At 37.3% G+C, this 22,131-nt stretch overlaps 2 protein-coding genes across 3 annotated transcripts; one reads left to right on the top strand and one right to left on the bottom strand.

Annotated features, from left to right (window-relative positions):
* Positions 1-709: 709 nt before the first annotated feature.
* On the bottom strand, positions 710-6,204 carry LOC137088815 (gastrula zinc finger protein XlCGF57.1-like). The gene is made up of 2 exons (XM_067452164.1): positions 5,758-6,204; positions 710-2,923 (listed from the first exon to the last, which is right to left on the bottom strand). Exons 1-2 carry the CDS (start codon positions 5,855-5,857, stop codon positions 1,743-1,745), a joined length of 1,281 nt encoding a protein of 426 aa, XP_067308265.1. The 5' UTR covers positions 5,858-6,204; the 3' UTR covers positions 710-1,742.
* Positions 6,205-6,438: 234 nt separating this feature from the next.
* Positions 6,439-13,764, top strand: LOC137088817 (gastrula zinc finger protein XlCGF57.1-like). Of its 2 annotated transcripts, none has more exons than XM_067452167.1 (2): positions 6,439-6,967; positions 12,331-13,764. In XM_067452167.1, exon 2 carries the CDS (start codon positions 12,333-12,335, stop codon positions 13,248-13,250), a length of 918 nt encoding a protein of 305 aa, XP_067308268.1. In that variant the 5' UTR covers positions 6,439-6,967; positions 12,331-12,332; the 3' UTR covers positions 13,251-13,764. The 2 variants fall into 2 exon arrangements, with proteins under 2 accessions (XP_067308268.1, XP_067308267.1); XM_067452166.1 differs by having other exon boundaries at positions 6,451-6,963.
* The last annotated feature ends 8,367 nt before the right edge of the window (positions 13,765-22,131 follow it).

The raw sequence follows: 22,131 nt of genomic DNA, 5'->3' as shown, positions 1-22,131 counted from the left end.
ACTCACTTGTTAAGACATGATTTGCTGCAACATAAACTGTCCACATTTGACCAGATGTCAACTAAACACGACAATAAGAGATTGCTGGATATGGATTAATCTGACAAAGAGCTTTTGTAGCACTCCATTATCAAAAAAAAACCATTAAGTGTAAAAAATGTTCTCTTGATTCAGCATTCATATTGTATTAAATCCCCTATCCATATGCCTGTTCTCAAATTTGTATTTCTTTGCTCGTATGACCTGGGCTGGACATTACACTGTTCAAGGTGCTTGCTGAGTAGGGTTGGGTATCATTCACATTTTAACTGTTACTGTTAAACTGTTACATTTTAACTGGTATTCGGTGCCGGTAGCCAGTGGTACATTCTTCTGTACTTTAGGTATGTTTACCTCAATAACTGTAAAGAAACTGTAAGTAATTTATAGAAGTGTTATTGACATTATGCCAGAGCTCCTTGGTCTCTGTCTGCCATTGTGTGTTGCTCTTTCTATATTTTAATATTGGTAAATAAATAGTGTGCTACCAGCTATACATAATTGATTTCATAAAAACAAAAAAATAATTAATTCTCTCCCATCCAACCTCCCAAATACCCCCACCCCACCCCCAAATGATGTGTTGTTTATTTTCTGGTAATCAAATGAAGACAAAACATAAAACTTTTAATCATATGAAGTTAAACTTCTTAACAACAGAATGCAAAACTGAGCGTTATACTGTTAAACTTAAAACATGGAAGAAAAATTGTGAATCATTAAAAAGTAACATTTTGATAATGTATTATTGCTACACTAGTGTTAGTATTATTATTACTACATTGAGACATATTTAAATTCTACTGTACAACAGTAATTTATCTGTCAAGTTAAACCAAACTTTTATTCTGCCTTCTTCTGTGAAGACTTTTAAGTTTCTATGTTTATGATTATAAGGACAGTTTTCCCAAATTAAATGGTGAAATGCTTCTGAAGTGACTCTCAGAGTGGCTCTGAACAAGAAGTTCATGCATTAATGTTCTCATATAGTAAGATGCTAGAGACACGAGTGTCACACTTGCTTCAGTATGCGTGTGGTAAATGATATTGCACATATGCGCCATTCGTTCACACAGAAACACAAAGAATATGAGGGATTTGTATTTAAATAGTGTTTTTGCGGTTTAATAGTCACAGACACTAGTCTACATCACCAGATGTGTCTTCCGGTACTAAAATTTGGCACCGACTGATTTAATGTGAATCGGTAATTGTTGTCAGTGCCCTTAAAAGTACAGAGTTCGTAACTGTAATGCATGGATAAAATGCGTTAGACTATTAAAAGTAAGAGTTAACAATGTTAAATATAACAGAGATAATAAAGTAATTGCAGTCACATTGGGGGTGGGGGGTGAGGGTTGTAACTGTGTTGGATATGGGCTTCAGAATTGCAATGGCCGGCTCTGATTATCATGTTAGGCAACATATAGCTCACAGACTATGTGCGCCACCCAATTGTTTACATGGCAAGCTGAACTCTCCAGTCTACCAAAATTATATGAAAAAAATATTTACTTAAAACATATTTTTTTAGAGACAGAGAATGGGCGATCCTGTGTGTCTGCGCTGAGGCACTGGGGTTCTCAGCAATGTCAAAATAAAAGTCCTATTTCAATAAATTATCTAAAAAAAAATAAAAAAAAAACTACAATTTTTTTTTTTCAATTAATCATAATAGGCTTAAACTTGAATGTGAACCTTGATTACTTTTTCAACTTTGGGCAAGCCTTTTTTAAATGTTTCCCTAGATTTCCATATCGGCTGAAAGTCTTTCCGCATGAAGGGCAGAGGTACGGCTTCTCTCCAGTGTGCACTCGCTCGTGAACTTTCAAAGCTCCTGAAACTGTGAAACTCTTGTCACAATGTGAACACTTGTAAGGTTTTTCTCCAGTATGGATTCGCTCATGCACTTTCAGTTCACCGGCTCTAGTAAAAGTACTTCCACATTCCAAGCACACGTAGGGTTTCTCCCCAATATGCGTTTTCTGATGGTCTTTAAACCCATTAAGCCACAAAAAACTCTTCCCACAAAAAGAACACACATAACGCGTTTCATCTTCGTGAATCCTCATGTGTGTCTTTAAGTGAACAGCCAGAAAAAACTTCTTATCACACCGCTCACAGCTAAATGGTCTTTCTCCAGTGTGAGACAGCAGGTGAGTTTTGAGATTTCCAGCTTCTGCAAATCTCCTGCCACACTCAGAGCACTGGTGCAATTTCTCTCCAGAATGAACCTTCATGTGCCTTTTCAAGCTTCTTTGATGTGTGAAACTCTTCCCACACAACATGCATGCAAAAAGCTTCTCTCCTGAATGAATTTTGGTATGTTCCTTAAGTCCTTCCTTTTGCGTGAAACTCTTTCCGCACTGAGGGCAGGCAAAAGGCCTCTCACCAGAGTGAATTCGCAAGTGCCTCTTAAGGTCTCCTGAACTTGTGAAGCACTTTTCGCACTGAGAGCATGTGAACGGCTTCTCTCCAGTGTGAATTCTTATGTGCCTCTTAAGGTCTTCTTGACGTGCAAAACTCCATCCACACTGAGGACATGTGAAAGGCTTCTCTCCAGAGTGGATTTTGAAGTGATCCTTTAGGCTTCCTTTGCATGTGAAGCTCTTCCCACACTGAGGGCACGTGTACGGCCTCTCACCTGTGTGAATTATCATGTGAATCTTCAAGTGTCCTTTGCGTGTGAAACTCTTTCCACACTGAGAGCAAGTGAAATTGCTTTTGTCTTCTGTCCTCTGAGCTGTTTCTTGTGAAAGATTATTATCATTCTGTGACCAACTACAAGATTGTTCCCCATTTATGAAATGATGAGGTTCCTCATGCGGATCTTTCTCCTCCACTTCATTCAGTTCTTGATGCTCCTCTTTCACTTCTATCAGGCCTAAAACATTTTTAATTGTCCAAATCAATTCAAGAATGACAAATTATAATGCAATCTAACAATTTACCAGCTAGCGGGGAACATTCTCAGAACTCAAAGTTATGAACAAACGTTCTTCCTGTAACGTTATTAGAATGTTTGTAAAAAGTTATCTGGTCTTTAATTGGTTTCTCAAAACACTAGCACAAAACATAAATTAAAAACAAAAGTTTTTTCTGAAATGTTTTAGTTAAAATTGTTTCTGAATGATCAATCAAATGTAACATTTAAATTTGTTTTGCAAAATTAGGAATGCAATATTCCTTTAAAAGAATAGTTCACCCAAAAATGGAAATTCTGTAATGGAAAATGGAAATTACTCACCATGTCATTCCAAACCCGTAAGACTTTCATTCATCTTTGAACACAAATAAAGACCTAAATCTGAGAGATTTCTGTCCCTCCATAGACAGCTATGCAAATACCATTTTAACATTGATCAGCGAACATAAACTCAACTGAACCTGCTTGACATGCATGCAAACCTCTTGCTGAAGCTCAAACATGCTGCGTAACACAAGAACGAACCTCATTGGTTCTTGCTGAAGCTCAAACATGCTACGTAACATGAGAATGAACCTCATTGGATCTTGCTGAAGCTCAAATGTGCTGCGTAACATGAGAATGAACCCATTGGTTCTTGCGGAAGCTTAAACTGTGGTGCGTAACAAAAGAATGAACCTCAAACGTGCTGCGTAACACGAAAATGAACCTCATTGGTTCTTGCTGAAGCTCAAACCTGCTGCGTAACAAAATAATGAACCTCACTGGTTCTTGCTGAAGCTCAAACGTGCTTCGTAACACGAAAATGAACCTCATTGGTTCTTGCTGAAGCTCAAACGTGCTGCGTAACACAAGAATGAAACTCACTGGATCTTGCTGAAGTTCAAACGTGCTGCGTAACACGAGAACGAACCTCATTGGTTCTTGCTGAAGCTCAAATGTGCTGTGTAATACCAGAATGAACCTCATTGGTTCTTGCTGAAGTTCAAACGTGCTGCGTAACACCAGAATGAACCTCATTGGTTCTTGCTAAAGCTCAAACGTGCTGCGTAACAAGAATTAACCTCGTTGGTTCTTGCTAAAACTCAGACATACTGCGTAACACAAGAATTTACCTCATTGGTTCTTGCTGAAGCTCAAATGTGCTGCGTAACACGAGAATGAACCTCATTGGTTCTTGCCGAAGCTCAAACATGCTGCGTAAGACGAGAATTAGTCAAGTCAAGTCACCTTTACTGATTAACAATGTCAATTGTTTCAAAGCAGCTTCACAGTATCAACAGGAAAATAATGCAACATAATTTGATTCGGCTGCTCTGGAAAAAACGGTGATGTTATCCAGCTAATTTTAATTATCATATTGTGTCTATGTGGGCAGATCAGTAATATAGTTTAAATTTTAGTGTCCAAAAATGAGCAAGCCAAAGGCCAAAGGCGACAATGGCAAGGAACCAAAACTTCTGGGGCCAGAGTGGAGAAAAAACTTTGGGATAAACCAGGCTCAGTTGGGGTGCCAGTTCTCCTCTGGTCGCCGAAAAAACAGTGTATGATTATGATTCTGGCAACATTACAGGTCAGAAGTCATATTAGATCAAAAGATATTTCGTAAGATTATTCGGAAGATTGGAGTTGTCAATGCCAGAGACGGGTGTCGTGTTGATGCAGCATTTACAGGGATGGTTTATTTGACACGGTCTCTGCAGACATTTCAGGGATGCGTTGGTCAGGTCTAATTAACCTCATTGGTTCTTGCACGTCAAGCGAACATGCTTATGCTTCCATTTACCACAACTGATGTGTAAGTTGATGAATGTTTATACTTGAATAAAAGCCTAAATTTAATCTAAAGCAATTAAGTCTCTTCAGAATTTTTTTAACAGCTCAATTATTATTGATTAGTTTAAGACTGCAAAAAAAAAAAAAGCTTTTCTTATTTAGTATTTTTGTCTTGTTTCTAGTCTAAATATCTAAAAATTCATTAATCAAGATACTAGATAAGTAAAATATCATATGATATTTTTTTCTTGTTTTCTGGAAAATAAAATCAAAATAAAGTTAGTTTTTGCTTAAAACAAACTAACTTATCTGCCAATGGGAAGAGAAAAAAACCTGTTTCTGATTGAAATCCTGTTTCTTGTTTCTGTCCCAAAAAGAAATAAGATTGTTTTTCTAGGCAGATAATTTTGCTTGTTTAAGCAAAGAACATTTCCCACAGAAAAAATAACAAATATCTTATGTGCCATTTTACTTATGTAGTAAAATCATCTTGGTTTTTGTTTTAATATTTAGACTGGAAGCAAGTAAAAAAAGCTTAGTAGGAAAAGCCCTTCTTTTTTTTTCTTTTTTTTTGCAGTGTATAGTCCTAACCCTTAACTTTTTGAAGCGTCAAAGTGGTAGCACATATCTGTCTATGGAGGGACAGAAATCTCTAAAGATTTCATTGGAAGGAACTTAATTTGTGTTCCGAAGAGCATTTTAATTTTTGGGTGAAATAATTTTAATTTTGGGGTGTAATATTCCTTTAACATGTTAACAAACCTTTTAACAAACATTTAATAATTGGATGTTTTAAACATTCTGAGAACATTCAAAAATAAAGTTTTCATAACTTAATGGGAACATTAGCAAAACGTTCTAAGAGCATTTAATCTGTTATGATTTTAGATGCATTTTCATTAAAACAAATTTATTTGTTTCACTAAAACAAATTTCATCTGACAGTTCACGTGAACTGTTTAAGAATGCGTTAAATGTCACCAGTCATTAATAAAAAATCAATAATGATCACCAACCTCTTTGTTCCTTAGCATCTTCATCTTTCATTCTGCATGCTTCTACATCACTCATATCTTCTCTCCTCTTTAATAAACTCCATCTTTGAAGTACACTCATCTCATCTGGTGTTGTACTGCTTGTACTTTGTGACGTTTGAGATTATATGAACATTTGAATAGAATGAAGTAGCGAAATAAATTTGCAAAATAAATCCCTGTTCCATAATAACTCATAAATGTTGCGCCATTTAAGAGAGAAAAACAGCACTTTACAAAAAAAGCATTACAATCACCTAGCTATAAGTCGATTATCTACGTTCACTACACATTACGCTAAATACGGTATATCTGTCATGTTGTTTAAGCACATTTTTAAACTACACTAATTACTTTTAAAGGTTTTGTAACTATTTAAACACCTAAAACCATAAACACAGCCCACATTTCACAGCAGCCTGAGTGCGCCAGAGTCCGTATGACGTAATCACGCAAGCAGCTAAATAAAGGTACAGGAAATAATACGAAATGTCACTGTCAGTCAGAGGGTCATTCTGGTGACATATTCAAACGCGACAGTGAGATGTTGATGTATCGAAGCTATAAGAGCATACAATATCAATTTAATCTATACGTGTTTTATTTTTTCTTTCAGTGTACTCACTCCATCCCAGTAGATGGCGGAAATGCATCGAGATCGAGATTCGTTTGCAAACCTCTATAAAATATAAAGAAGAAGATAGGTCTTCGCCTTACTATGGTCTTCGCACATTGGAGGAGGAATGCTTTAGTAAAGCATCTCCGATCTGAATAAGCGATATCCGTGTTCTGTTAACACGATTCGTTTAGTGAAGCTCGGAGGTGAAAACGTAAACAAACGCGTCACGCGCTTTTAGGGTGTAACGTTAGTAGATGTACGAATTGGCATTAATCCCAATAAATGGCACGAATATCCATCTCCGTAAACGTGGCAAAGTCTCCTTATCAAACAAACAGGACCAGTCCAGGTGTAACAGCTCATATTTGATGTAGTTTGCATAATGTATCGTCATTTTGCTCTTTATCACTGTGAAGCTTGAAACAATAATTGTATAAAGAGCTATAGAAATAAATGCCGAGATCTGCCTCACATTCTCGTAAAGATGGAGTTTATTAAAGATGAGAGTGAAGATTTGAGTGGTCCAGAAGCATGCAGAGTGAAAGATGGGGACACTGAAGAACAAATAGGTTGGTGAGTTTTCACTAAACGGTGTATCAAATGCAAGTTGGTTTAGTAAACATGGCAGAAGGACAGACTGGGGTGTTTTTTTGTCCATGCTTCCATTGTTTTCAGTATTTTTGCCCTTTCTCAAACTTTAATGTAATATAGTCCTTTGTAGTAGTTTTACATGTGCACGAATATGTTGCACTTTCTCAGAGTTGTTTTTATATCAGGTCCACACCCCCATTTCAGTGGAAGCGTTTTAATTTTTATAAAGGTAAACAAATAGGAGGAATTCAATTTTCAAGTGTCTGGCTTGTAGGCTATCGTGCATGTGAGGATGCTGCAGGTGGAGGATCATTTATAGCCTTTTCTCACAGCTGCTGGAATATTAAACTGCTGATGTATAACAATAATATTAATTTGCACGGTTTGATGTTATTTGAGTAGGGCTGTAGCTATTGATTCTTTTAGTAATCGAGTATTCTACCGATTATTCCATAGATTAATCGAGTAATCGGATAATAACTTTTTTTAAATATCATATACCGTTTTAAAAGCTTAAAGGTCCCATTCTTCGCATGTTTTCAAAGCTTTGAATATGTTTACAGTGTGCAATATAACATGAGTTCATGTTTCGTGTGTAAAAAAACAGTATTTTTTACACACAATTTATCTGTACAGCGCTGTTTTCTCTGTCCTAAAAACGGCCTGATGATTTCCTTGTTCTATGAAGTCCCTCCTTCAGAAAAACTTAAAGAGTTCTGATTGGGCCAGCGTTTCCCATTTTGTGATTGGACAGCAGCACTTTGCCCGGAAATGTCCCGCCTCTTACCATAACGGGGAGATGCAAGCGCTGAATGCGCGCTCTTCTCCACGTGGGAGAGCAACAACGCCCCCTATTTTGCATGTTCTTGTGGGCGGAGGGTTTGTCAACAAACGGTTCTAGTGACATCATTCATGCAAGGAAGTGCAGGGGTGTAGTCCAAACCGGCCGTTCGCTGTAGGCTTTGAAAGGGAACTTATGGTAAATAAAATATCTCACTTGGCTTTTAGCTTTGAGCTGTATAATTTTACAGGTATTATTTATGCTCCAACAGCAACATTTCACACGAACTAAAGTTTGAAAGATGGAATCGCGAAGAACAGGACCTTTAAACAATTAATCGCAACATGAAAAATTGATATCGGCACATGCCTAAGTAATATAAATATAAACATTGCATTTATGTTGTGCAAGTTAACTTTCATGTTTCAGCTTCAGCTCAGGCATGACAAGCCTTTACTGTCTTTTGAAGGTGTTGTGGCTTTTGTAAGAAGCAAAAAATATTAGACAGGAAGGTAACTTGAAATAAGAACAAGAGTAGAGATGGGTATAATAGAGATGCACGGATCATCACCGAAAAAAATCCGTTGTTAAAAACAAACCATCCATCTGCACCGATCGTCACAAATTCAAATCCTCAGGTTGCTTTAAAAAATAATCTTTGGCGAAATTACATGTCTAAAATGATCTAAACCAGGGTTGACAATACATCACACAGAGGAGAAACCGATGGCACGTGAGCAACGCGAGAGATGTGTAATATTTAATTGTGATAAAAAGTATAGTGCACATGTACATTTTAAGCTAATCATATTCATTATTAGCCTGATGTGGTCATACTTAATTCTAGTCAGAATATGAGTCTGAAACTGCTCCATTGCGCTGTGATTATGGGGCGTGTTTCAACCGAACCAGGAAAGACCTCAATTGGATAGAGCTACAACCAATCAGAGCAACGAAGCGACGCATTATTCTAGTTGTCAAATGTCAACAGAGCTCAACTCCACTGTGTTGCCAAGTCCGTGTTTTTTTCCGCGGATTGTTTTCCATGTCCGCTTGTTGAAGTGACTATTATGTGATATAGACCCATGAGTGCAAATTTTAGCAGGCGACCTTGCCAAAATAACACACATTTTACCCCCCCCCAAACACCATTTTTTCCCCGAGAACCCCCCCGAGAAGCTATTGTTTTGGGCTAGCAGCTGGCGGATTTTGTTGTAAAAACTTGGCAACCCTGTCTTCATGCGCGCTGGAATAAACAATCTTTGCAGGTGTTGTAAAAAAAATTAAAGAATTTAATGATACACAGAGTACTTACCCAAAATGGGTAAGTACTCTGAACAAATCATTTTTGAGAGCAATAGTGAAGGTAAAAAAGCATATACAAACAAGCTCTCCGTTTAGGATTCGAACAAATATAATCCAAGCTCCTTTGATGACATGCATGATTACGTTACTGTTGATCATCTGTCTGTCATCGTCTAAAGCCCACCCTGATGATTTCATTGGTCCGAACAGTTTCTGTTCGGAGATAATAGGCTTGTTTGAGATGAGCAAAATCTGCGCGGAACCGATCACCGGTGATCAGCACGACATGCATGCCGGTTAGAAATGTGTCCGAGGGCGGTTGGCCTTGCTCTGATGTCATGCTGACGTATGTCAAAAATCTCTCGCGAGCGAAAGGCGGATGTGTCGGATTCTGCAGTCGAGCGCAGTTGCTCTCCATCGACTGCGCGGAGCAAAAGCATGATGGGAAACGACTTGCTGACGACACAGCTTAATGCTTATTTGTTTAAACAACCGTGATGTAAGGTTGTTTTTTTAAATATTTGATTTTAAAACTCTGATATCAAGTTTTTATGTGTAGAAATTATGTGTGAATATTCTCAAACTCTCGGACAGTGCGATCTTTCTGTGGGTTATGTGATTGTTGTCATATTAATAAAATATATAAAAACGTGTGTAATTAAAGTAAAAATGCTTGATAAACAGGCCTTTCGAAAGGAAATAAATAACAAAAACTTTGGGTGTCTTGTTCATAATATTTATTTTCATATAAATGCAACAGAACTTAAATTACATCCAGTTTATCAGCAACAGAGCACGAGTGTGAATCCCGCGATATCCGCAACTGATCTCGCAGGTGTCTGATCCACTACGAGAAGAGAGAACTGTCCGGCTTGCCTGCTCTTTTTTCACTCCTCCCCTCACTGCAGCCGCCTAGTCTCGCTTTTATTTCAGGCGAGGCAAGGCGCATCTCAAACAAGCCTAATTACTCCTCTATGGATTGAGGCCAGACCGAACTGCCCGACCTAAAAATGTTGTGGGCGGGGCTAAATTCGGCTGGCATCCAGGCTAATTCATTATTGTAACACAGCTTGTTTTATTAACATATGTTTAAAGTGTGAAATTTAAATTACCAAATCATTAAAAGCACACAGCTCTGAAAGCACGAATGCGTAGGCCTATCTCTCTCTCACACGCGCACACACACACACACACACACACACACACACACACACACACACACACACACACACACACACACACACACACACACACACACACACACACACACACACACGTTACAGCTTGTTCTGATATTTGTTGTGCCTAGCATTGAGAACATTTTAATGGTGTATTTTGAAGATATTACCAAGTATATATAAAGTCTCTAAAGCAGGGCTCGACATTAACGCTGGTCCGGGACAATTGGATTTTTTGAAGGGACAAGTGAAAGAATTTTACTTGCCCGACGGACAAGTGCCTGATTAAAACAAAAATAACTAGCAAATCACCAAAATGCACGAATGATTGTGCATTAATTTAGTGTAAGTGGCGATCGATAGTGGTGGATAATAATATGATGAACTGCCGATAACAAGGTCGCACTGTTGACGCTCGTGCAGCCTCTCGAGGAGAAATTACAACACTTGAGCGTTTAAGCTGTTTCCTGAATACCATCACGACTGAAAATGACACTGCTTTCATATGACAGTTTCATAAACAATTAATGAACATTCACTTAGATTTACATTCACTTAAAGTCACTTACATTTTAGATGCACTATTGAGTCCTTTTGTTCGATTTCAGCAGCAAAAATTGTTCACACACAGCTGAACCGTAACGCGTCTCACAGCAACAAGTGTGTTACTGACCGATTCAGTGTTTGAATGAATCTTTGAATGAACTACTCAATGGCTGACTCATTAAGACGGGCACCTGCTGCCATCTACTGGAGGTTTAGTTTCATGTTTAAACATACTTTCCAACATTTCTTATGTGTCTATTCAAAACTACAAATCTCAAAATATTATTTAATGCAGTTGTAATTTTTCAGTGTAAATTATTTAATTTTATTGTTAACAGCCCTTGTAGTGTCTTAATTAAATTTAATGTATTGATCAAATTTAACAATATGAAATTAAACCCGAAGCATTGCCTATATTTAATAAGATTAGGGGGGAAATGCCCTTTATAAAAAGTAAAAATATCACAAATTTGAAATGATTCAATACAAATTTTTAAAATAAAAATTCACAAATATGCAGATTTAAATATGTCAAAGCTGATTGAACACTGGGACAAGTCATTTTGTTTGCAAAATAGGCAAAGTTAAAATCAATTTCTCTGGAAATATTGAATTGGAGAGCTCGCTTAAAATAAACACACTCCAAAACTGACAGCTGTGGCAGCAGAACGAAAGCATCTGATCATAGCGATGTGGATATGGATACACCAGCTCTGCAGTTCAGTAGTCTACTTGAAATGGCACTTTTTACAGTAGACTGCGTTAAAGAAAACAGCTTTACAGTTTTAAATATAAAACAAAGAGTCATTTAGTCAAGGAATTTGTGCACTTTCTGTTGCTAAATAGTTTAGAAATTAAAAACTGCTATACTGTGAACCTTTAAAACATTGTACACTTAAAGAATCCTGCATTCACTTTACTTGCACAAAATAGTTATATAAATGATACTGTATTAATTAAATAGTTATGAATTAAACAGTTAATTATCATGTTTTCTGCATATGGTTGTGTTCTTTATTCTTTTAAATTAATCTTTCTAAGAAAATTATTTTTTTGATACAATATCGCAATATATCGTATCGTAACCCCTGTATCGGGATACGTATAGTATCGCCAGATTCTTGGCAATACACAGCCCTAATAAAAACCTAATATTATGACATCAAATTATAGCACAGAAGTTAAATGTCTTTTTTCTACCTCAAAATGAATTTATTTTCTCTGAAAATCCTTTCAGATACTTATAACATCTGATGTTTATGTATGTGATTTCATCTCTATAGCTCATTTATAACTGGTTAAACTGTTTCACCTTACCATTTGATACAACACAACCTACTAAAATAACATTGTTAAATAAAATGAGGAAGGATACTGCAAGGATCATTAATTTTGTAAAGCCATGCATCATTCATCACATCACCGATCTGTTAAAAATAGATACTTGATGGCTGTTGATTTCTGCCATTATGCTTGGTTATTTTTGGTTTCACCTTTTGTGAATTGATTTTTGACTGTATCCTGTTTTGTTTTAGACATGGTGCAAGTGGAAGAAGAAAGCCAAGTGAATGATACGGAGGAGAAATATCTGTATCAGGAAGCTCACAATTTCAGAAGTGGAGAAAAATCTTTTAGTTGCTCAGAATTGAAAAAGAATCTCTCACAAGAACCTACACTGAGAACAGAAGCCAACAGTTGTTTCAACTGCCCTGAATGTGGGAAAAGTTTCACACATAAAGGACACTTCAACGAACACATCAAAATTCACTCCGGAGTGAAGCCTTTCACCTGCCCTCATTGTGAAAAGAGTTTCACATGTAAAGGACACCTCAAAAGGCACATACGGATTCACACTGGAGAGAGGCCATACACATGCAATCAGTGTGGGAAGAGTTTCAAATGTGCAACGAACCTCAAAGATCACCAGCGCTCGCACTCTGGAGAAAGGGCGTTTAAATGTGATCAGTGTGAGAAAAATTTTATTCTGGCATCAAACCTAAAGGCCCACATGAAAATTCATACAAACGAGAAGCCTTACGTGTGTGCTGTGTGTGGAAAGGGTTTTTTGCGCTTGGGCTGTTTTAATGATCATCAGAAAATCCACACTGGCGAGAGAGCTCATATATGTTTTGAGTGTGGGGACACTTTTACTAGGTCCAGTGCCTTGAAGCAGCACCAAAAAATCCACACGGGAGAAAAGCCTTTCAAATGCTCATATTGTGGAAAGGGTTTCACTCATTCTGGAGCCCTGAAAAGACACGAGCGAGTGCATACTGGAGAAAGGCCGTATCTCTGCGCTGCATGTGGGAGGAGTTTCACCCAATCCAGTGATCTACAGAACCATATAAGAAAGCCTTGTCCAATGTTGTCATACAGTGAGCAAAGTTCATCTGCAGTTGCAGTTAAAACAGTGGGAAGTTCAGAAAAACACAGTTTCTACAGTTGTTCTGAATGAGCTGCCCTTCTGTATAACTGTTTTAACAAAGCAAACTTTTCCTTCAGAAAAGTACAGCGTGTTGTCACTTTCAAATGCCACAGGTTTGAAGGAACTCTTTTCTTCTGTGATGGAAGTAGAAATATTACTAATTGTGTTGTACTGTAAGCGGCTGTACAGCCGAATCAGATTTTGTTGCAATACTTTCCTGTTTAATACTGTGAAGCTGCTTTGAAACAATCAGCATTTTAAAAGCCCTATATAAATAAAGTTGACTTGACTTCTAATTGTACCACTATTTTTATTTTATTTTATTTGTCTTCGCTACTCCACTGTAAAAAATAAATCAGTCTGACTGAAAATATTTCAAGAAATAGTTATTTTGGTCATTCAGTTTTTCTGACTGTAGCTGTGGAAATGGGGTAATGTTTGAATACCCTGTCTCGTACTGTATCTTATATTTGAAGACACTCATTTGTGAAGTGTATAGTGTGACTATATGCCATTTCCATAAATAAAAAGTTACACTAATCTTCTACTGTGTATGTAACTTATTTAACCCTTGCCTGTGTTACAATCACAACTGCATACATTTTGGTACATGTGTGTATTTTATAGAAATTTACTATTTCACCCACATTTCCTTAAAGAAAGAAAATTTATATATATATATATATATATATATATATATATATATATATATATATATATATATATATATATATATATATATATATATATATATATACAGTGAGTAAAAAAAGTATCTGAACAACCTGCTATTTTGCAAGTTCTCTCACTTAGAAATCATGGAGGGGTCTGAAATTGTCATCGTAGGTGCATGTCCACTGTGAGAGACATAATCTAAAAAAAAATCCAGAAATCACAATATATGATTTTTAAAAACTATTTATTTGTATGATACAGCTGCAAATAAGTATTTGAACACCTGAGAAAATCAATGTTAATATTTGGTATAGTAGCCTTTGTTTTCAATTACAGAGGTCAAACGTTTCCTGTAGCACACAGATCTTCTCTAGATCAGTCAAGTTTCTGGCCTGTTGCTGAGAAACATGGAGTTTGAGCTCCCTCCAAAGATTCTCTGTTGGGTTTAGGGCTGGAGACTGGCTAGGCCACGCCAGAACCTTGATATGCTTCTTACAGAGCCACTCCTTAATACAGTGCAGTCGCCCTGTCCCATGTGCAGAAAAACACCCCCAAAACATGATGCTACGACTACATGATGTAACGGTGGTGACCCCCAAACTACAATTCATAATTCAGTATTCAATAAATTGTTTTTTTGTTTTTTAAATCAACCTTATTCGGGCGCCAGGCAGGTATAGGCCTGCCAACAAAAACCCGGGATAGTTTTTTTAATAACCACCCGTTACGTACAATAACCTCAAAATAATCAGTCTTTTGTTTTGTTTTTCACGTTTTTACTTAAATGGGTTTACACCCAACAAACACAAACATCAAACTTAGTTTGATAGATATAAACAATACAACACCTAAACAGAAAGACCAGAAGAACAATTTCAGACACCGCTACTTATTCTTTTTGTTCGTGGTTTGTATTTCAATCGGTGCAGATATGTCACAGTTCATTAACATGCCATAAATTCACATGTCCGTTTTAAACCCCAATTTGTCCTTGAAAACAACACTAACGAAGAAGAAGGTCATAGAAAGGAAATAAAATCAAAACAAAATGAATACAAACAATAAACTCGATCAGTCTGTGTTTGTTTGGAATCATGTGCGTGTATGTGTGTGCGTGTGTGTCGGAGAGTGAGCGCGTCTGTGATTGGGTGCGTGTATGTGTGCGTGTGTGTGTGTCGGAGAGAGAGCGTGTCTGTGCTTGATTGTTTGGGGAAATGAAAAGTTTTTAGTCACTGACCCAAGTGCAGCTGATCACAGGGCTTTCGGGCAGTGTAACATAAATGACACTTAAAAAAAATCAATAAAAAAGTTCCATAAGGTTGGGAAATAATGTGCGCTCCTGAAATGTGCACTGAGTTACAATTTCCTCTGATAAAATGTAACAATAATACAATACAGTATGCTTGTGGGTATTAATTATTCAATACCAATCTTTGTAATTTTGGTTTATTACATTTTATTTCTTTAAAAAAATCATTTGACACCTTATGAAAACATCAAAGAGGGCACACAGCTTTCAATAAATACGAAAACTTTGATCTATTTGGTAGCAGATGAAGATGCTCTCTGATTACATTTTTTTTTTACATAACTGTTACAATCGCTGCTAATAAAAGAATATTGTAAAGTAATTTTTCAACAGAAGTGTAAAGCATTATCTTGTGCTTGTGCGACAAATTAAGTAATTGGATATACAATTACTTTTAAATAACAAATTGGATGAAACTGTTTCCTTATAAGGGATGTATGTTTTGTGTTGTGAGCAGCAGCATTCTCTATTGATACATCTTTAACACAGAGATGCAGTGACGAAAACAAATTCAAAGAAAAGTTTTATTTAGCAAACATATGCAGCATCATATGTTAAAGTAGGTCTCATCATTCAGACTAGTGATCTTTAAAGTTTTTGATGCCAAAGACCCTCAAATATTATAACCCCCTTGTAATACCTCCCTAAAATGTGTATTACCTATGTGTATTACCTGATAATACCTCCCTTATGTGAGTATAGGAGACCATAAATCTGAGTGGACATGCGGAGTCCCACAAGGGTTAATTCTTGCACCACTTCTATTCAACCTGTATATGCTGCCACTGAGCCAAATAATGAAAAATAACAATATTTTGCTTACCACAGCTATGCGGATGACACCCAGCTCTACTTAGCACTGTCACCTAATGACTACAGCCCCATCGACTCCCTGTGCAAATGCATTGATGAAGTTAACAACTGGATGTACCAAAACTATCTTCAGTTAAACAAAGAAAAAACTGAAATCACTACATTGGGAAACAAAAATGCAATTCTCAAGGTGAACGCATATCTTGAGGTTAAAGGTCTAATAACAAAAAATCAAGTCAGGAACCTTGGAGTGATTTTGGAGTCAGACCTGAGTTTCAGTAGTCATGTCAAAGCAATATCTAAATCAGCATACTATCATCTGAAAAATATTGCAAGAATGAGATGCTTTGTTTCCAGGCAAGACTTAGAGAAACTCGTTCATGCTTTTGTAGCGACTCAGGCGAATCAAACACACAATCGCCAGTTACATTTAACAAATATGTTTTGAAAGTTGTGCTTACTGACAGACCTTCCCCCAACACAACAGAGAAAGATTCTTCGTCACCCTGGAAACCATCTGATAAGATGTTATATGGCTCAAAAGAATTTGGCCACATGAAGTCTTATACACAAAGAGCTTAAGACACAGAGCTTTTGCCTCAAATTATAGACAAACCATCTATAAATGAACATGCACCCCAGGACATTATATGTAAACACATAACTGTCTTGTAAAATGTTTATTCCGTATGGTATTTTGCATCTTTTTGTCTTTGTCTTAACAAAGTACTAGTTCAGATAACCTCATATATGTCATGTCTCCTATCAAATTAATGCTCACTTCACGACTTACACTTCCATGTATATCACTTATTCAGAAAATGCAGTGTGTGTTTGTTGCATTAATTATAGTATGAAGACTCAGAGACCCACTGAGTCGAACTTTCAAACAAAGAGCCATAAATCTGCTGAGGAATTTCCCGCCTGGAAATCCCAACAATCTCATTGGTTAAGTCTAACCCTGGAGGGTGGGACTTCTTCCAGACCTTAAAAGACCAGTGGAGACAATCTTCTCTCTCTTACTCCGCTCTTACTCTTCTCTTCTCCGAAAATCTCTTGCTCTTACTTCTCCAACTCTCTCCCTGTGGGAGCCAACACCCACGGGGGGGGGGGGGGGGCTGGCACATAAGCCATGCCACCAATGCAGGCCCTCCAAGCAGGCCTCATCTCTTCCAAAGATCTTCTCTTCTACAATCCGATCTTCAACAACACGGAGCATCCCTAAAAGCAACCAGCCGTTCCCTCCCGACCTCGGAAAGAACCACCGAACACGCAGAAATACACACACACACACAAGCGAGAAGCCAAAACGAAACCAAAAAGAATGCAAGTATTCTTCTTCTTATAAATTCAAACTGCTGTAAAGAGGGTGTGTTATTTTCCCGTTGGGATAAGTTAACTCCGTGAAGGTCGTATTTGAGGAACTGAAGGAAAGCTGTTTCTTACCCTCCCTCACTCTCTTTGTCTCTCTCTCTCTCCCTCTCTTTGTCTCTCTCTCTCTCTTTTATCTCTCTCTAACTTCCGTCTATTCATTCTTCTCTTTTATGTATTCTTTCGTTAATATCTATACTTCTACTCTCTTGATGCATATTTAGTATGTACTTTCTGTGTGAATTGTAGTGTTATTTTTAGTCTGTGTTTATTAAACCTCAAAAAGACATTTAATGAGTTGAATCTGTTATTCTGCCACATACACAAAGTCAATGAAACTTGCGACCTAACGTTACCTAACTGCTTATGCTACTATGTTAGTAAAGTAAACTGTATGACCATTTGAAATATTGAACTTATCCTGATCAGTAAAGTTAATGTTTCTTATGCGCTCGTAAAGCAGTAATCCCTTATTGAGAATTGATTTGAAAAGTCTATAACTAATTTGCAGGACAAACTTAGTAGGATAATTTCAAGCAATTTCATAAAGGGTTACTTGTATTTAATTAAACAATTTTCCCTATCAGAAAATTTTAATACGTAATGAACAACTGGCAAATCATATTCATAAATTCATGAATATTGAATATTAAATCCCTTTTGAGTTAATTATTCCCCGAGACATTAAACTCATAAGTCGTAGTTGTTACACTTTCATCACCAGTAGGGTGGACTATTGTAATGGCCTTCTCACCGGCCTTCCCAAAAAAGACCATTAGACAGCTGCAGCTCATACAGAATGCTGCTGCCAGGATTCTGAGCAGAACCAGAAAATATGACCATATCACACCAGTCCTCAGGTCTTTACACTGGCTTCCAGTTACATTTAGGATCGATTTTAAAGTACTACTACTTTATAAATCTCTCAATGAGCTAGGACCTCAATACATTGCAGATATGCTGATTGAATACAAACCCAACAGATCACTCAGATCAGCAGGATCAAGTCAGTTAGAAATACAAAGAGTTCACTCAAAGCAAGGAGAGTCTGCCTTTAGCTATTATGCCAGCCGCAGTTGGAACCAGCTTCCCGAACAGATCAGATGTGCTCCAACAGTAGCCACATTCAAATCCAGACTCAAAACACATCTGTTTAGCTGTGCTAAATGCACTTACTGAATGCACTTTGCCACTGTACGTCCGACTGATTGCACCTCATCTATGCATCATTTTTTAAATTCTTTTTATAACTGTTTTAGTTTACCTTTGTTCTTTTCTTTGGTTATCATCATTTTATTATTTTTAATTCTCTTTACATTTTTTTTTTCTTATGCATTTGTTATCCCTATTTTAATTCCTTTCTATGTAAAGCACTTTGAATTGCCATTGTGCATGAAATATGCTATATAAATAAACTTGTCTTGCCTCGCCTAAAACATAAATGAGCCAAAACATGACCAGTCACAGCAGGTAACGCAAATATCGTTGATCATCTCCTAACAAGGAAGGCCACATAATAAGGTCTGGGTAGTTAGCAAACAATCAGTTCTCATAATCAACGGGTTGGATGCAGGACAAATTGGCCGGAATAAAGATCTGAGTGACTTTGTCAAGGGCCAAATTGCTATGGAAGTAACAATTTATCTCTGCAGTTCCAGATTTGTCGTCCTGCTTAAACCAGTACATGTCCGTGCCGGTCTGAAATTTGAGAAAACAAAATCCAAAAAAATCACATTGCCTGATTTTTAAAGAATTTATTTGCAAATTATGGTGGAAAATAAGTATTTGGGTAAAAACAAAAGTTTATCTCAATACTTAGCCTATTATGTAAAAATGCGTATAAATAGTACGAGTGTGCAATGTCGTGGAATGTATACGGCAAAACTCATTTTGGCGTGTCTATGGCACGCTGTTTTTCGCGTGCATATGATACGCATTTTATGGCGTATTATACATACGAACATTTTGGTTTCATCTGACCATATGACATTCTCCCAATCCTCTCCTGGATTACCAAGTGCTGTCTAGCAAATTACAAGAAAAATACAGACCGGCACGGACATGTTCTGGTTTAAGCAGGACAACAAGTCTGGCACTGCAGAATTTGAGTCCCTGGCGGAATATTGTCTTACTGATAACACTATTGATAACAAACAGCCGATACTGAACTCCCTGGGGCCCTAAGCAAAATTCTGCTAAGGGGCCCTCCTACCTGACCCGTGAACTATGTAAACCATTTGCCATTGCCATGTAGTTACACCTGACACCTTAGTGCTCCCAATACAATCATGTGTGCTTCCTCCTTTGAACAAAACAGTCAAAGAATGAGGTTCAAACAAACAATATTTATTGAAGAGTATTTTCTATAGAATCTTAATAGTACTTGCTGAAGACGGCTTTACTGTTGGTGAATCAGACTGTACTGGGTCTGTGCTAGTACTGACTGAGGCTGGATTTGGATCATCTGGGTCTGTGCTAGTACTGACTGAGGCTGGATTTGGATCATCTGGGTCTGTGCTAGTACTGGCTGAGGCTGGATTTGGATCATCTGGGTCTGTGCTAGTACTGGCTGAGACTGGATGTGGATCATCTGGGTCTGTGCTTGTACTGGCAGATGATCCAGCATCTCCTCTACGTACAAACTTAAGCATAGCACCTGCAAATTATAGATACATTTTATAAGCAGCATCAGACCCATTCAAACTGGCTCCCCTAGATTTTCTTTTATACATTTTCAAATAAAATACTATTTATACTATGGCTTGGCTCTTGTAATGTTTTAACAAACTAGTGATTCAGATATCAAGAATCTATGTGAGTGAAGACATCATTGTTGATATCAAGAATTCATTTTTGTACAAGTGAACATGTAATCCCTGATATCAAAAAGACATTGTTACTAGTAAAAATTCCATTACCTAATATCAAGAATTCATATCGTAAATAGTGAACATTTATTTATTGACATTAAAATGCATAAATTGTGAATAAATAAAAGCTAACATGGCTTGCCATAGGATGCTACTGTGTTTTATATTATGCATGTCAAAGCAATATTTGATTTATTGTTATTATTTACTTAGGGATGTACATCCATATTGACCAGAATGTCCAGCTAATTAATATCAACATTTTACATTCAATATAGCCTATAAATCAATAGTCAATCAATGTCAAATTGTCAATAAATTGCTTTCCATCTTACATAATTTGTGCAGTAGTTTAGAGTTGTAACTAAACATTGACTAAGACTAGATAATCATTGTCTTGTTATGTAGCCTATGTGCACTTATGATGAGGTGGAGGACCATCATGCCCATATATTGTTCTGTCGGTCTGGTATCCACACAGATATTTCTGCTGGAAAATACACGTTTCGTTTCATGCACGCGCATATGAACGCATGTTCATGCGCGACGCAGATCTTTTCCGAGCTGCAGTAAACAAACACTGTTGCCGTTTATCAAAAATAAAAAAAAACTTAATTTTATTTCTGAGGCACAAAGAAACAGAACACAGCCCTGAAAGCGGCTGGCATTAGCTAGCTAGACAGACCAAGAGTTGCTTAGCCTTTCTGTCCAGCTTAGCAAAACAACAGAAGAGATGCACATCAACTTAACTTTACTGTTATTTGCTGACATCAAACTTGGAGAGGAGAGAACACTGATTGCTGTTCCTGCAATTCACTCTCGTGGTGTTTGTTACTTTGGTCCCAGCTCTGTGCAGGTCATTCACTAGGTTCCCCAGTGTGGTTCTGGAATTTTTGCTCACCGTTCTTGTGATCATTTTGACCAGCACGGGGTGAGATCTTCCGTGGAGCCCCAGATCGAGGGAGATTATTAGTGGGATTGTATGTTTTCCATTTTCTAATAATTGCTCCCACAGTTAATTTCATCACACCAAGCTGCTTACCTATTGCAGATTCAGTCTTCCCAGCCTGGTGCAGGTCTACATTTTTGTTTCTGGTGTCCTTTGACAGCTCTTTGGTCTTGTCCATTGTGAAGTTTGGAGTCTGATTGTTTGTGGACAGGTGTCTTTTATACTGATAATGAGTTCCAACAGGTGCCATTGATACAGGTAATGAATGAGGAGCCTCTTAAAGAAGAAGTTACAGGTCTGTGAGAGCCAGAAATCTTACTTTTTTTTGTAGGGGACCAAATACTTATTTTCCACCATAATTTTCAAATCAATTCTTTAAAAATCAGAAAATGTGATTTTCTGGATTTTTTTTCTCATTCTGTCTCTCATAGTTGAAGTGTACCTATGATGAAAATTATAGGTCTCTCTCATCTTTTTAAGTGGGAGAACTTGCACAATTGGTGGCTGACTAAATACTTTTTTGCTCCACTGTACATAAGCAATATATTCCTGGGGAAGTGACACCACCTGGATGCACTGAAGGAAAATGAGCCGAGAGAGTGTGATGCTCTGGGCAATGCCCTCCTGGGAAACCCTGGGTTCAGTCATTCATGTGGATGTAAATTTGACATGTGCCACCTACCTAAATATTTTTGTAGACCAGGTACAGCCCTTCATGACAATGGTGTTTCCTGGTGGAAGTGGCCTCATTCAGCAAGATAAAGCACCCTGCCACACTGCACAATTTCTTCCAGAATGTTTTGTTGAACATAATAAAGAGTTCATGGTGTTGCCCAGAGCCCTGTTGCAGGAGCTGAACCCTCAGTTTCAGAGTAGATTTAGAGTTGAAAAATCCAGATAAATCCATCCTGGATTCACGAGTTT

The sequence above is a fragment of the Pseudorasbora parva genome, chromosome 9, assembly GCF_024679245.1.
Source record: "Pseudorasbora parva isolate DD20220531a chromosome 9, ASM2467924v1, whole genome shotgun sequence".
NCBI lineage: Eukaryota > Metazoa > Chordata > Actinopteri > Cypriniformes > Gobionidae > Pseudorasbora > Pseudorasbora parva.
The sequence above is the reverse complement of the archived record's forward strand: the minus strand, read 5'-3'. Positions and strand labels throughout refer to the sequence as shown.

Bases quoted from the DNA above. Each gene is read 5' to 3' on its own strand.
- LOC137088815 (XM_067452164.1), bottom strand. From the start codon at position 5,857: ATGAGTGTACTTCAAAGATGGAGTTTATTAAAGAGGAGAGAAGATATG. The intron at 2,924-5,757 runs GTTGGTGATCAT...AAAATGTTTTAG, and splicing joins AGATGCTAAGGAACAAAGAG to GCCTGATAGAAGTGAAAGAG.
- LOC137088817 (XM_067452166.1), top strand. From the start codon at position 6,879: ATGGAGTTTATTAAAGATGAGAGTGAAGATTTGAGTGGTCCAGAAGCA. The intron at 6,964-12,330 runs GTTGGTGAGTTT...GTTTTGTTTTAG, and splicing joins GGACACTGAAGAACAAATAG to ACATGGTGCAAGTGGAAGAA.